The sequence below is a fragment of the Manis pentadactyla genome, chromosome 3 (genome assembly GCF_030020395.1).
Source record: "Manis pentadactyla isolate mManPen7 chromosome 3, mManPen7.hap1, whole genome shotgun sequence".
NCBI classification, from domain to species: domain Eukaryota; kingdom Metazoa; phylum Chordata; class Mammalia; order Pholidota; family Manidae; genus Manis; species Manis pentadactyla.
Genome location: NC_080021.1, coordinates 48,524,222 through 48,541,240, shown reverse-complemented (window position 1 = coordinate 48,541,240; position 17,019 = coordinate 48,524,222). Strand labels below are relative to the sequence as shown.

Here is a 17,019-nt window from a genome sequence, read left to right as displayed (position 1 = left end):
AGTAAATCTTTAATCAGGATCACTTGTGTAACGTATCTGTAAATTTTTCACATTACCATCTGGAATAGCTTGTTACATTTAGGAGACATTTAATGAATCTAACACACCATATTACTTGGAAAAAGTTCCAGAACACTCTGTGTTCACTGACCATGACATGAACACCTTGGACAAGTTGCCATGTTGCATTTTCTCCCAATGAACATTTTTTTTCTTGGGAAAAGTATTCTTGCTCTGATAGATTCCCTCTCAGAATTCTTTGATGAGCTGCTAGTCTCATTTCAAGTAAAGAAATTGTAAACTAATAATAGTAACCACAGCCAACATTTATTTGATATTGAGTGTGTGTCTGACATTGGGCTAAGCTGTCACATGGAATACCTCAATTAATGTTCAGAATAACCCATGACACCAGTGAGAAATCCAGGGTACAGAGGAACAAAGTAATTTGGCCATGTTCACAAAGCTGTTAAGTAGAGACTCTGGGGAGGGAACCCACATGTGTAATTCCTTGCTCTTAACCAGACATTCTGGACCATCTTTCCTATGCTTTCCCACTTAGTTATTCCTTATTTGCTTTAACTGAATTTAAGGCATTTATGTTAAGGAGACTTCTTCTATCATCATTGATTAATCCATTCAAACTCATTAATTTTTCCCAACTATGTGTCAGTTCCTTTACCAAGGGCTGGGGATACAGCCCTCCAGGAGCTCACATGTTCACAAAAGTGGTATAATAAGGTAACTGGAACTTGGCAAATTAGGCTTGATGACCAGCTACCACTTACCACCTGTGTCATCTTAATTTCCTCTTTGAGGCTAAGTTTCTGTAAAACTGCAATAGTAATAGTACCTATCTCATGGGCTGTGATGAATTATAGATGAGACAATGCATAGACAGTGCTTAGCACAGCAGGTGTTTAATAAGGATAGTATATAGTAAATGCTTAGTAAGAATATATATATATTTTTAATCAAGTCCTTAAGACAAGAAAGAATGGCTAGTCTTGTGATGAGTACTGTGATGGAGGAGTGAATAGAGTGCTATGAGAAGAAGTTATCTCAGGTAAATGGAGCATTCTCTAGTCTATCTCTGGGACAAACACAGTGATTGTATTTGGTACTTAGAGAATATATAATACATGTTAAAATTATGTTAATAGACCTTGCTTATAAATGTGCACTTTGAATGATAGGAAGGCATTAGAATAGATAAAGAACAGTGACAGTCATTTCAGGTGAAGGAACTGCCTGGGCAGAGGTAACACTGTACAAATAAATAAATTGTACAATGAGTACAGGGAACTCAGTGAGTATGAGGTATAGGGGTTGAGATTAGAGAGAGAAGCAGGTGTGAGATCAGGATGACTTTTGATGTGAAGTTTGAACATAAGTTTGAAAGGTTCCGTATTAGTCAGGTATAGCTGCCATAACAGAGTGCCACAAACTAAATGGCTTAAACAACAAAAATTAATTTTCTCACAGTTCTGGTGGCTTGAAGTTCAAGACAAGTATCAGAAAGCTTGGTTTCTTCTGAGGCCCCTCTCCTTGGCTTGTAGATGGCTGTCTTCTCCCTGTGTCTTCACATTGTCTTCCTTCTGTGCATGTCTGTGTCCAAATTTCCTCCTCTTATAGGAACACACATTGTGAATTAAGGTCCACCCTAATGACATCATTTTAACTTAATTACCACTTTAAAGACCCTATCTCCAAATACAGCTTCCTTTGGAGGTACTAGGGGTTAAAACTACAACATATAAATTTGGGGAGGACACAATTCAGCCTGTAACAGTTACTCAGAGTAGAGCAGTGGAAGCAGTGGATGACAAGACGAAAACTTTTTTTGACACAAAGAAGTTGGATCTGGTGATGTTGATTTAAGGACTGTTTATATGTAAGTGTGACACTTGAAACCAGGAATGAAGATTTCCTAAAGAGACTTACATTATGAAGTGAGAAGATCAGATGGACAGAACCCTTGAGAACAACAATATTAAAGGTGTGGACAAAAGCAGGAGTCAGCAAAGGAAATGCCATCAAGGAGGGAGGGGCAAAACCAAGTAGAACAGGTACAGTTTTCTAGCTATAACACAGGCAAGAAATAGTTTTTTGTTTTTTGTTTTTACTTTTTCTTCTGCTGAACTTAACTTCTATTTGGGCCCCTATTCTACTGGAAAACTTATTCTAGTTAATTCCAGGTTTATGTGGTAATTTTAGGATGTTCTTGGTTATTTCAGATTTACTCTTGACCCATCAGGATTTCCTTCCCCTCCCTTTCTTCTTGTACTCTCCAACTTTTGGAGCTCTTTAAGTAGTCTCATAGCAATAGGAAGTAGATGTCCTCTCTTCCACGTGGGTATCCCTTGAGGTATATGGTCATCCTGTCAAGACCTCAGATATGGTCCTATCTCCATGATGAGTTGTCCACTTGACATTGGTCTCTGCTTATCTACCCATGTGTCCTGTGCCTTCTTGTTCTGACACTGAAGTCTCTTCAGCCCGCTGGTCCCTTTTTCAGCCACTTCCACACTATTCTCTGGTCATGAGAAAACTTGGCTCTTCTCTTACTACAATATGGGCTCAAGAGTGAGTTGATTAAAGTTGAGAAATTCAGGGGTGAGGAGAAAAAACAGGCTAGAAAATTGGGGTGGAAGATGGTGTCCCTTGTGTCATTAAGTGGGAGGGCTAGAAGCAGGTTGTATTACCCAGAATCTTGAATAGGAACAGAAAGTGAAACCAGCATGCTCTGACTAATCTCCATGAAATGTACAGGGTGACAGGGAAAACAGCAATAGGGTGTTCCCTGGGGGTTGAGGAAGGCTTGAGGAAAGATTTTGAGGATGGGGAAATATGTGCATGATTGTAGGCTGTAGAAGGAGCTAGTAGAAGATGAAACTTGAAATTAGTATCTATTGCATGCCAATTCAGGAAGAGTTTAATGTTCTGATTATGTACTTCCTACTTTAAGTAATTAATAGGGCTAGAATTTGGTTACCAAGTGATGAGCCTCATCTGTTGCATCACCTTACAGGACTGAGTAGGCCAAAAAGAAGAGGCTGGAGGTCTGAGATCAGGATACCAGCATGGTTGGGTGAGGGCCCTCTTTTGGGTTGCAGACTTCTGGTTGTATCCTCACATGGCAGGAGCAGCTCGGGAGCTCTGTACGGTCTCTTTTATAAGAGTACTCATCCTGATCGTGAGGACTCTTCTCTCATGACCTAATCATCTCCCAAAGGCCTCAGTACCTCCTGATACCACCACATTAGCCATGAAGATTTCAATATATGAATTTTGGTTGGAGGGAACACAAACATTCAGCCTGTATCAGGAGGCTTAAGGGAAACTTTCCTGAGGAGGTAGTTTTTAATAACATGACTTCCTCCTGATCCTCATATTAACTCGGTGACTTGGTTTTCATTGTCTCCATTCACAAGTGAGGCAACCAAGTAGCTCGCTCATATGTTTCAAAACTGGGAAATAACAGAATTAAGACTTTAGATTATGCCTCCTGATATCACCTTGAGGTTTCTTTCATTGTAATATAGCGTGCATATTTTTATTTTGAACCACAAGAGAAAGCACAAGTAAATTCACTGATTGGTGGTGATACAATTATTCACAACAGCTGCCTTAACCTATTTGAAAGACTGGCATATGGAAGGAAGATGAGGCTTCTCTGTTCATCTGTGGAGTGGAACATAGAGCCACTGGTATTTGGGCCAGATAAATGAAAGAATTTTCTTACAGGACTGTATACATACACACATATGTAGGTTAACATTTATCATCACTGAAGAAACAATAAGGATAGAAGAAAGAATAGGAGAATAAATATATTTGTTTATCTACATTTTATTTTACAACGTAAAACGGAAGTAAGGTACATTTTTATCAATTAAATATGTTCTGAGGGCATTACAAAAACAGCAATGGAGTGTCATAAGAATATAGCATGAGTTAAAAACGTAATGGTTAAAAAATAACTCAGAGACCTGCATGTGAACCTTGTTAATGGCAGAAAGTGTTCAAATAGTGAAGAAAAACATTCATGGTCTCTCATATTGAAAAAACATACCGAGTGTTAAGCAGATTATATAAGACCAAATCCATACCTAAACACATTTTGATAAAACTGCATACTACCAAAGGGAAGCTATTAAGAGCTAAAGATAAAATTTTCTAAGAAAAATAGATCACCTACAAAGAAATGGAAATGGACTGAAAGCAGATGCTAGAATAAAACGGTGTAATATCTTCAAAGCACTAAGAGAAAATAACTCAAAATCTGGAATTGTATACCTAGGTAAGTTGATAGGTAAAATAAATGGGAGTGGTGGAAATTGTGAGAGAAAATTTTTGAAAAGAAAATTGTTTTATTTTGAAACAACCATTGATTCTAACCTTATTAAAATAACTGAAAAAATTTAACAAGTACCATTTAGTAAGTATGTGACAGTGAAAAATGTATATGATAACTGAATTAGAATAAGTGTATAGTATGACTTTATAAATTATACTAAATCAATTTAAAGATATAATCAAATTGGATGAAGAAAATTTAGTTTGGAATATACATTACCATGTGCTTTGCAATTGAAACATGTTATTTGAATGGTGTTGTTTACCTCCCTATTTTTAGAGTGAAAACATGCACAAAATATGTGAGAATGATAGTCAGATTAACTATGTTGCTTAACAGTTGCTTTGATATATCTTTAGGATTTTATGCTGCTTTTCTACTTTAGAGAGATTATTCAAAATTAGTTCACTTAGAAGCCTCCCTTTCTATAAAATTTTCAATATCCTAACGGGAACTAAGCTTAGAGAATTCTGACCTTTGGAGTAAATACTTTATCATGAAGGGAGAACCCATTTGATAATGCCAACGTCTGGTTATGCTGTTATGTTTTACAGAATGTTCTGTTTTGATGGAGTTTGCCATTTGAAGGCACAGTTGAAGGATGGAGACACTTGGTGACAAATGGGTCTTTATTCTTGACATAGAACTAGAAACAACCAAATATCAAATTATAATTGCTTCTCTTCAGGCAAATATGAAATTATGTCATGCTTATCTTATGAAGTAGTGAGATGAGGATTGGAAAATAGTCATTGAACAATTTTATTCAACATGAAATGTTAACCTTTACCATAATTCCTCCAGATGCTCTTGTCTTTTTCCAAATGTGATTAGTCCCTGCCATCTGAGTTCAGTTAGTCCTCAGCAAGTACAGAATTATCAATAATTTTAATGTAATTTGATATTTAAATATTAACTACTAATGACATAAATCTTTGAAATGGTATCAAAAATTAATCCTTTTCAGTTACTACCAACTTGGGCCATATTTGAACTAGTGACTTAGAGGTAATCTAATAGTCTCATAAAATCCTTTCCAAACACTTGAGTGATCCTGTGCCCAAGTTATGCATTTGATAGTTTTCATTTCCTATAGTTACATTAGTTGAACTTAACATTTCCCCAGATTCCTTTAAAGTTGAAGAGTTTAGGGAGGGAACAGTTTGAAACATGAACTCTCAACCCTGTATTGAATGATGTAATGTAATTAAAACTACCCTCAAAAGAGATTAGATTGAGTAGTTTTCACTACAAATGAGTGAAAATGCTGATCTACTTTATGAAAATAAATGAAAATTTGCAACCTTAATTCCTTTTTTATGACAAGCTGTCAGTAATGAAACATAAGATTACATTTAATAATTTTACTCATTACTTATAGAGCAAAATCTTACTTTGCAGTAAAAAGTTATTACTGTTTAGATACCACTGACATTCATTTATAAAACTGATCATTTCAACCAGTCAACTGTGAAAATGAATATAGGTTTTAAAACATTTATGCAGTGGTTAGTCAATTGGATGTACATTAGGCACTAAAAGGATCAGAAGGAATCACATTTCTAATTCTAAACAGTCCTGAAAGTAATATGTATTTATTGTTTAGAAAAATTGAAATGGTGTGAATGTTATTATTTTATTCAGAAAAATAGCAAAGCAATTATAGTATAAATGAACTCCCATATTGTGTCTTGATTACTTCTATTCCTATGGGAATGCACTGAATTCTCCTTTCCCTTTAGAGTACTTTCTTTTGTTCTTAAACTGCTGGGTAGAGTCACTGTTGTATTCAGCATCTATTTTTTTTTCTTCTAAAAATTTTAAACTGCATTCAGCTTCAGTACATTTATCTGAAGCTGAGCATAACCAAAGTGTTTGAACCTTCCACATGAAATCCAGAGGCCATTGATTTATTTGGAGGTGGCGATGGAGAACAGGATCACTCTGCAGAAGAGAGAATGCTGCTTTGTTGCGTTGGGTGGCTGGAACGTGAGCAGGATTTCCTTTCTGGTTTCTGCCCTCACCATGGTCAAAACTGCCCTAAGGGTAGAATGACTATATAATGTATCATCTAAGCCAAGATGCTTTTGAGAGTGAAAGTGGACATTATTAAGAGCTGGAAAAAAAGCAGGAAACCAAGCTATCTGGGCAAATCTGAATGTATTACTGTACATCCTAAATATAGCTGTTAGCTTTAGAGTAGTGCTCATTGCTGGCCCTTATCACTGCTGGTATGGAGGAGCTGTCATTCTGAGTGTTCATCTTGGATTTTTAAAATTATTTTCAGTTACTTCATAAATATTTGAACTGGACAGCTACATGTAGGAGAATGAAACTGGACCATCGTCTAACCCCATATACAAAAGTAAACTCAAAATGGATCAAAGACCTGAATGTAAGTCATGAAACCATTAAACTCTTGGAAGAAAACATAGGCACAAACCTCTTAGACATAAACATGAGTGACCTCTTCTTGAACATATCTCCCCGGGCAAGGAAAACAACAGCAAAAATGAACAAGTGGGACTATATTAAGCTGAAAAGCTTCTGTACAGCAAAAGACACCATCAATAGAACAAAAAGGAACCCTACAGTATGGGAGAATATATTTGAAAATGACACATCCGATAAAGGCTTGACGTCCAGAATATATAAAGAGCTCACACGCCTCAACAAACAAAAAACAAATAACCCAATTTAAAAATGGGCAGAGGAACTGAACAGACAGTTCTCCAAAAAAGAAATACAGATGGCCAACAGACACATGAAAAGATGCTCCACATCGCTAATTATCAGAGAAATGCAAATTAAAACTACAATGAGGTATCACCTCACACCAGTAAGGATGGCTGCCATCCAAAAGACAAACAACAACAAATGTTGGCGAGGCTGTGGAGAAAGCGGAACCCTCATGCACTGCTGGTGGGAATGTAAGTTAGTTCAACCATTGTGGAAAGCAGTATGGAGGTACATCAAAATGCTCAAAACAGACTTACCATTTGACCCAGGAATTGCACTCCTAGGAATTTACCCTAAGAATGCGGCAATCAAGTATGAGAAAGATCAGTGCACCCCTATGTTTATCGCAGCACTATTTACAATAGCCAAGAATTGGAAGCAACCTAAATGTCCATCGATAGATGAATGGATAAAGAAGATGTGGTACATATACACAATGGAATACTACTCAGCCATAAGAAAAGGGCAAATCCAACCATTTGCAGCAACATGGATGGAGCTGGAGTGTATTTTGCTCAGTGAAACAAGCCAAGCAGAGAAAGAGAAATACCAAATGATTTCACTCATCTGTGGAATATAAGAACAAAGGAAAAACTGAAGGAACAAAACAGCAGCAGAATCACAGAACTCAAGAATGGACTAACAGGTACCAAAGGGAAAGGGACTGGGGAGGATGGGTGGGTAGGGAGGGATAAGGGGGGGAGAAGTAGGGGGGTATTAAGATTAGCATCCATAGCGGGGTGGGAGAAAGGGGAGGGCTGTACAACACAGAGAAGACAAGTAGTGATTCTACAACAGGTTGCTACGCTGATGGACAGTGACTGTAAAGGAGTATATAGGGGGGACCTGGTATAGGGGAGAGCCTAGTAAACAAAGTATTCGTCATGTAAGTGTAGATTAATGATTAAAAAAAAAAAAATGCAGTTCCTATATGGTGACCTCTAATGAGTTCTACACAATGATATAAAGGACATATAAAAGTGTAGGCAAAGGGTCTGTTTGTGTTTATACAGAGGATCAAAGCCTAATTTGGCTACCCCGAAAATGAACTAAGATATGATATGAAAGAGAACTTCCAACATCAGCACTCTCGGGAAGACTCATGCCAGAAGATGATCATCAAAAAACCCCAACAAAGATCCACGCACTGCTACAGCTGTAGATGCACTCATCCCACCAGCTCCTGGACTTGCCATGGGAATGAAGGAGATATCTAAGCTGGCCTGTGCATACAGTAAAACAACAAATTTGACTGGATCTATACTGTTGGAACTCAACCAAGAATTAGGAGAAGTGCAAATTGTAGCGCTCCAAAATCTTACAACTACAGACTATTTACTGTTAAAAGAACATATGGGATGTGAACAGTGCCCAGGAATGGGTTGTTTTAATTTGTCTGATTTTTCTCAAACTATTCAAATTCAGTTAGATAATAACCATCATATCATTGATAAGTTTTCACAAATGCCTAGGGTGCCTAACTGGTTTTCTTGGTTTCACTGGAGATGGCTGGTAATTACAGGTATGCTTTGGTTATGTAACTATACTCCAATTATGTTAATGTATGTGCGCAATTTAAGTAGTAGCTTAAAATCTATACATGCTGAAGTTACTCTACAAGAAGATATGTCAAAGAAATAATCAATCTTCCCATGTTTTCTCCCGCCTGCTACTTCTATAGCTTTTCTTCTTCCTTCCTAATTACAACGAATTCTTAAATAGAATTCGTGCCTCATATCAAATTTACCGAGTATCATAACTCCTCCAAGTGGTAAAGATACCTCAAGACAAATGCTGGGCATAGAAGCCACAGGGCATAAATATGCAAAGAAATAAAAAGCTAACCATTTCAAACAATAAGGCTTCTCTCTCACTTACCAACTTAACATTTCCCTGTATGGCCCCGGAAGATGACTGGTTAGCCAGAGACGGGTAAGATTCCTCAAGAGAGGAACAACCTAAGACAGGCACAGTCGCAGGGGGGTCATCAGGTGAGAAATTGGGGATCAACAGAGGTGAGGCTTAGAACCTCACCCCCCCGTTCTGAGAGAAATCTTCTGCATATGTGGATGTTTTATTGCCCTTGTCTAGCTTGGATTAACACATAGTCTACAGGCACACACCTGATCATCTACATTTGCTCTCTTACAACACTAAACTATGTTTTCTACCTTTATGTTGTATCTACCTACCACTTCAGCATTTTATTAAAAATAATAAAGAGAGAAATGTGGTATCCACATATAAATCAAGTATAAAAATCAAATGTGTATTCATATTTGAACTGACTGTTTATAGTTCATAATGCATGAGCAAAACCAAAAGTTTCTGTGATGACTGCCCTTGTACTGCTCACCATGTAACTTATTCACTATGTAAGAATTTGTTCTCCATGTAAGAACTTGTTCGTTATGCTTCAGAAGATTGGAGACTGACGAAAATTAGGCTTGGGGTGGATTAATGATTGTGCATTGAGCATTGACTCCCCTATACAGAATTTTATTGTTGTTAACAACCATTTGATCAATAAATATGAGAGATGCCCTAACAACAACAACCAAAAAAAAGTACACACTTCCAATTGTAAAATAAATAAGTAACCAGGATGTAATGTATAGCATAAGGAATATAGTCAAAATATTGTAACAACTTGGTATGGTGATAGCTGGTACCTAGAATTATCATGTATATAAATGTTGAATCACTGTGTTGTACACCTGAAACTAATGTAATGTAATACTGTGTGTCAACTACCCTTCAATAAAAAATAATTATCTAAAAAAAAAAAAAAAAATTTGAGAATTTGCTTTAAGCAGAAAATCTGGGTGCTAAAGGCAAATAAGAAGACCTAGTTTGTCCCAAATGGTTTAAAATCTCAGAGTTTAAATTTTGAACATGTAAGATACACTAACAATAAAAACTAAATGTTAAATGAGTGGTAGAGACCAATTGATTTAGGGTGTCAAAGTGGGAGGTGAAATCACTCTAGGTTGTCTGTCCTGGAAAGTGCCCAGAAAGATGCTGGAACTTGTATAGGATCTTGACAGGCAGAATTCAGATACATGGAGAAAGAACCAGCATGGCTATTTTAGAGGAAAAGAATGATGTAAAGGAGAATAGATCATGTTCATCAGGCAGTGAATCTATTAAGTTGTTTGTGGATGGGAATGGGAAGAAGAGGCATTTCCATAAATTGAGTCAAATTCTCTGTATCTGTCAAAGGATAGAATAAAGAGTTTGAACTTGATCCTGTTTGGAAATGGAGTCCTATTCAATGTGTGGGGACAAATCAATGATATAAAGAAAGATGTATTTCAGAAGGAGTGAGCTGGTACTACTGTGTTAGATTAACTGAAAGTTGTAGAGAAGGAAAGCTGACGAGGAGACCTATTACATTGGTTGCTGAGTGTGGGTGTGAGCTACAGCAGTAGGAATGCAAGGAAAGGAAGCACCTTGAGGAATTCGGATGACAGAACTTGTTGAAGGATTGGATGTGGGAATCTTGGAGGTGTGTGAAGGAGAAAACCAGATAATCCCAGGGGAAGCTGATTTGGAGGCAAGATCCCAAGTTTCATCTTGGACAGGCTGAGTTTCAAGTGATGTGTGGATAATTTAAGTGAATATGTTTAACCATCAATTGGAGGCAGATCAGAAGAGCAAGGCAATATACTTCCCTGCATTATCTGAAAACCTGTGCACTTTCCAACAATGGTTCATTCTTCCAAACAGTTCTACAAATTATTATTAAACTATAATCAAAACCCCACATTGGTGAAAAAAGCTGGGAGGCATACTATGACAAATACTGACTTAGAATTTAGTGAACTTTGATTCTAGTCCTCTCTCTGCATCGAACTGTGAAGCCTAAAGAAAGTTACCATTCTTCTCACTGTATCTGGACTATTTTCCTCGTTTGGACAATGAAGGGATTATAACAAAATCTCTTCTAGTTCCTAAGAGGACAAGGGACTGTCATAGTCATATTTTTAATGGTCCTGCTAATTTGAAACATTATACCAGTATTAGTTTTCTTTTGCTACCGTAACCAATTACTTTATCTTACAGTTTACTAGGTCCGAAGCCTACCATTCATCTCAGCTAAATCAGGATGTCAGCAGGGCTGTATTCCTTTCTGGATGCTCTAGGGGAGAATCCATATTCTTGCTCTTTCCAGCTTTTAGAGGCCAACCACATTCCTTGGCTCATGGACCCCTTCTTCCACCCTCAAAGCCGCATTGGAAGATCTAGTACTCCTCACACCACATCACTTGGACTTTCTCTTTTGCCTCCTTCTTCCAATTTGAGCAATCCTTGTGATGAAATTGGGTCCACCTGCATAATCCAGAATAACCTCCTCATCTCAAGGTCCTTAACTTCATCACACCTGCAAAATCCCTTTGCCGTGTAAGGTAACACACATACTCACACAGTCCAGGGATTAGGACATGGGCATTTTTGTGGGGCCATTATCCTGCCTACCGTGACACTTTTTCCTGAGAAAACAGAAAACCATCATACTCTTTTTTCCTATTCCTTGTACTTCAAGTAATATTGAAACTTTATCCAAAGCTTTACTGTATAATATAAACATATTATTTAATAATCTTTGATTTCTCAAAGTTTAAAATATGACAGTGATTGTCACCAAGGTATGTGAGTGATATTTTAAAATCTCTCAATTCTGTCCTTCAACAAATACAAAACTTAGTAAACATGCATATTTAAACTTAAAGTGTGAAACTACTTTTCCCTAAAATAGGGAGAAGATATCATCATGTGTTTTGTTTTAGGAAATAAAATAATGCATTCCACTGTGAATAGTAAAGAGCAACAAATTAGACTTTAGTATAGCATTTCAGATTTTAAAGCTTTTTGCTAAAAAGATATACTTTCAATATAAAAGCATGTCTAATCATAGACAACTCCTTTTCCTCTTCTCTGACTTGAGCTTGACAAAAAAGATCTTTCAGTGTTTCAATTTCTATCATAAACAATGACCAAAGCAGTAATTATCTTTGACAGAATCGTGAGGTTTTGTTAATAGAGATTTGTGAAAAGATGTCCTTTAAAAAGAGTGTGTCATTATTCCTTTGTAATATGTTCATTTCAAATGGACATATGTCATACAGATAGAAACTGCTGTCATGATGTCACAAATGGAAATAGAAATTTAAATAGATAACAAGGGGTAAGATATTAGAGACTTCTTTTTCATGCAGACATTACTGAGCCCAATGACTCTAGATGGAAAAGTATGTCACCAAAGAATTACATTGAGTTGATTTGTTCTCAGTAAAATTTCCAAGAAATAACTGATAGCCCTGAGAAATATTATATCTGAAGTAGAAATTATTAAGTTAGAAAATAATCACAAGCGAAGTTCCCTATTCAATACAAAACTGAAAATGGGCTTTGGTACAATAAGTTCCTTAAAAAAAGCATGTAATTCTAATTAATTAAAAAGTAGGACACCAAGAAGAAGAAAAATGAGCACAGACACCTTGCATTCCTGCTTGTAGCAAAAGTCAATCCATATTCTGGCCATATAATTTCTTAGTGACATAATGACAAAAGGTAAATGGCTAAAGCCTTAGTGGAAAAAGAAAATGCCTTTAATAGTTTCTGCTATAAACTTCTTATCTCATGGAGAAATTGGACTAAGCAAATCAGAAAACTGTATGGCCCCACTTGCGTCCTTGGTTTATGTTTGTCTTTTTTTAGTAACCTCCTCTTGGTTCATGGCTCTACTCTTTGTTCCAATTTCTTAAACAGAAGCTGAGCAAAATGTATGTAGCATGGTTTATTTTGATGGCCCTTTAGTTCTAGATGACATGTCACAGTAGTGGGCAGGAACAGCTGGTTGATGAAAGGGTTTTCTGCTATATGGAAAGGAAAAGGACCATGTAGCTTTTGACTTTCATCACTAGTTCTTCGAGCACAATCACAACACCAGCTAGTCATTATAATCTAACTAATCAATATGTCTTTATACGGAAAAGAATTAAAATATTATACATAATATATGTCTATCATTAGAAAACCACTTATGAATTCTTTTTACCCTTGGGCTAATATATTTATTGTTCATATACTATGATTCAACATTTTAAGGTCTATTTATTGTTTACACTGTGTTGTTTCCACAATACAGTATGCACATTCTTGAATTTCTGCTCTCATGGTTCACCCTTTATGAATGTCCTTTCATGTCCTCTCCAAGCAGCCACTTCCTAGTCTCCGTCAAAACCCAGCTCATCATTTTCTTATTTTCTCAAATCTTGCTTAATATGCAGCCTATGGTGGTGTCTCCCTTCTCTGCACTCATATGGAACCTACCACTGGGTTAAGCCTTGTGTTTCTAGTATTTTTTGTGTATGCTTATGTCTTATCTTTACAACTTCTTTGTGAAAAAGCTTCTTAGAATCAGGGATTGTTTGTTATATGTTTTTGTATGCTTGTCACTTTGCCTAATGTGGTACAGGTTTTAAGTTGTTTCTTATCATTTGTTAGAACTCTTCATTGCAAGTTAAAGAAACACAACTCACATACCAGCTCAAGTAATAAAGAAGGTCCAGGGACAGGTCTGGGTGAATATTTAGTCATGCTGAATTAGGTACCCAAAGAATCTGTTCTTCTCTTTGTATTATCTGTTTTCCTTTGTCTTGGTTTGCTCTCAGGAGGAAGCTCCCTAAAACTGTGCCTTCTGTTAGTAGAGGGAGAGTTTCCCTCTGCATGAGATCCAGGGAATGCCCTGGGGCTGATGTTCATTGGCTTTATTGGGCTGTTGATTTATGTGCTGGGCCTGAGTGATGTGGCTTGAGTCAGGGAGTGAGATAAGTTGCCCTGTCCCACCTGTAACATATACACTGAAATTGGAGAAGGGGTGGTCACCCAAAGGAAAAGGTACACTTTTTGTGCCAGCAAAATAGGAAATGGACACTGGACAAGGGCAAACAAAATGCCTATTGGGTATTTCAGTAAATGTTTGCTGATTGATCAACTGAACTTCCTTCTAGGAAAGAGGTCCAGTTTGTAAGATTTTGTACCATTATCTACCTTCATTCAAAATATTTTATCATTAGAATAGTGCCATTATCCTCTGAATACTTCATAGTGACTGTTGGAGGTGGATGTGAAGGTAATATTTATTTATGTATGACCTTGACTCTCCACTAATTTATTACCAGGGTTGAAAGGCTATTACTCTCTCAAGGATGGATTAATAACTGTGCTTAGGTGTTCAAAACTTTAAATGGGCCCTCAAAGTTCTTTTGTGGAACAGTGTACAGAACAATCATGATTCTGTCACTGTGGATTATGATGATGATGACCCAATAGGTTCAGATAAAACCAAGTATCATTATCAGCTAATTAAACTACTAGCTGTGTGACTGAGAACTGTTTTGACTTCAGAAGTTGTTTATAAAACAAACCGCGAGCTTTGAGGTTGCCTTTATTTCCAACATTAGTGGTCAGGTGATGGCCTGTTCGTGCACTGAGAAGTAATAAAAAATATTTGAAGTATAAAAATTTAAGTCATATATTGGGCAACTTGCCTAAAATTCAGCTAGTGACTATCTTAATGAACATTGTAGACAGTGAACAAAGAGTTCTAGAACAATTAATTTCCATGGGAAATGAACTCTGGATAGGCAAAACCAACATGTCCGTTGGGGAATTCAGTAAATGTTAATCAATCAACTTAACATCCCTGTAGGACAGAATCAGGTTTGTGTGGATTGTGCATTTTTTATCTCTATCCCAAACACTTTGTGGCTAGACAATGTACTAATATGTTTGGTTAAAAGCATAGATAATCCTTTATCATTTGAATTTTGGTTAGTATTGAGTATGCCTTTCTTAGTTGGTTGTGTGAGAAAAGAGCAAATCAGGCATAAATGAATAGTGTGTCCTTATTGAAATTAGTGTTGTGAAATCTCTAAGGAAAACTAATATTTATTTTATTAAAAAATACTTATTAAGCAAGGCCTTAATTTTATTTTTAATCTCTACTTTTTAGAAATGGAAGATAAGCAGAAACCTACACCTGGTACCTCTTCGAATATTAATTTGTTCTTACAAATGTTTTAATCAACGTGGCCCTAACCTCTTTGGAATTGCTCAGGTGTAGAGCAGGTGGGAAGCTCATTTAGAGCCTCACATGATTTGCTCCATCAGCTCTGCACAACAATCAGATTATGCCCTACTTATGATACCATCCTGTGCCTCTTTGTTTTGTCAATACATTAAGAAAAGGAAATAATTAACTTACTTGTAAAGATCCCAATTTAAGCACTATAGTCTACCTTAGATTGTTTAAACTGTAGATGTGCTATTTCTTCTTTGACAAAATAAACAAAAAAAATAAATATCTGTGTGGCAAGTGAGTTCTATTTTTCCTATCATTTTCTGACTACCACACTTATTTTCTAAGTATTAAGAGACATGGATGAAGATAAGTATTTTATGCATTTTTATGCATATTTTTCAACTGAAAGAGTTGTAGTGCTAGTCAGTTGTATCACATTTGTATTATTTCAGTTGAGCTCTTATTTTTTAAGAGGCACTGACATCTTATTGACTAAAATGAAACCTTCATTCCACTTAAAAATGTGTGGAAGGTTGGAAATCCAGGCTCGGTTACTACTAACATCACTTTGTTCTTGCTTTAAGGTTTTATTTTATTTTATTTTTCTCAAGAGAAATTAACAGAAGCCAGGGAAGTAGTGTTGAAATGAGAATTTGCCTCGTTTTCTCAGAAGGACAACAGAAAAGTAGGGAAGGAAGTTAGGAACCGCAGGGGAGAGTCCGCATAGACCAGTGGTGTTGGAAGTATAGTTCTGTCCAGCAGCATCTGCATCACGTGAGAACTTGTTAAAAGTGAAAATTATCTGGCCCCATCCCAGACCTACTAAATCAAAAACTGGGGGAGTACAGGTCAGCAATCTGTTTTAACAGATACTCGAGGTTATTTAGATGCACATTCTCATTTGAGAACCACAGGGACAGACTAAGATAAATTTTCTGTGGATTCAGAAAATTTAAGAAATTGAATCATACTCTTATATTGATATGTTAATACCACTATAAATATGTTTACACATGTAACTCTTTGGTGGTCCTCCTAGTGGAGAGCCCAGTGGATTTTCATCTTCTGCATATTTTATTACCATGTTACCTTCCTTACTAGACTTTTTATTAGTTTGCTTCAGGACATACTTCTTCATGCATCATAGTTGCCTCTGGTATACTTGGGGAGCTAAATCAGTGAAGCACAGCTGAGAGGCCCTCATTTCCAAAGAATACAAAAGTTAGATCCCCCAGGACAGAGATGGGGCTTCAAGGTAAATTTCTAAAGGCTGCATTAACCAAGAATGTATTTTTACAAAAAAAAAAAAAAAAAAAAAGTACAAATGAAAGTCAGAGGAGCTCATTAAAATAGAGCTACAGGAATAGACTGTGTATATTGAGGGAAAACAGCTCTTAAAATTGATTTGGGTTAGGAAAATATTTTTATACAACTTCTGCTGTTGAAAATAATGTTTTGTTTACCATTACTCATGACCTCAGCCACATTTGTTTCTGGTGAGGAAATTGTATGTGTTCGTTCATTTTGTACTCATGTATTCAACAAGTATTTCAGGTACCCTTGAAGCTCAAGTCACACCGAAGTGAAATCTTGAATCTCTACCTGCATCTTTTCATCCCACCCTCTTCATATGTCAGGGGACTGAGATGTGATTTCTGCCCCACTATTCCAAAACTGATCTTTCAGAGGTCATCAGTGACTCCTAGTTGCCAGTGGGTTTCAGCCCCGGGCAAGTTCACTCTTGATTCAGTGAGACCAAAAAATGACACAATGGAATGTTCTTGGGGTGAAAGTGTTCATACCCAACTTTATTCCCACAGTGATAGGTCAA

At 36.7% G+C, this 17,019-nt stretch overlaps 1 protein-coding gene across 2 annotated transcripts in view; it reads left to right on the top strand.

The window, feature by feature from the left end:
* The window catches only part of LRRC69 (leucine rich repeat containing 69), a 97,805-nt gene extending 82,432 nt beyond the window's left edge, over positions 1-15,373 (top strand). For both annotated transcript variants that reach the window (XM_036932472.2, XM_036932462.2), the window contains one exon: positions 15,120-15,373. In XM_036932472.2, the coding sequence (XP_036788367.2) occupies positions 15,120-15,230 (111 nt within the window). In that variant the 3' untranslated portion in view covers positions 15,231-15,373. The remainder of the gene's footprint in view (positions 1-15,119) is intronic.
* Positions 15,374-17,019: the final 1,646 nt, after the last annotated feature.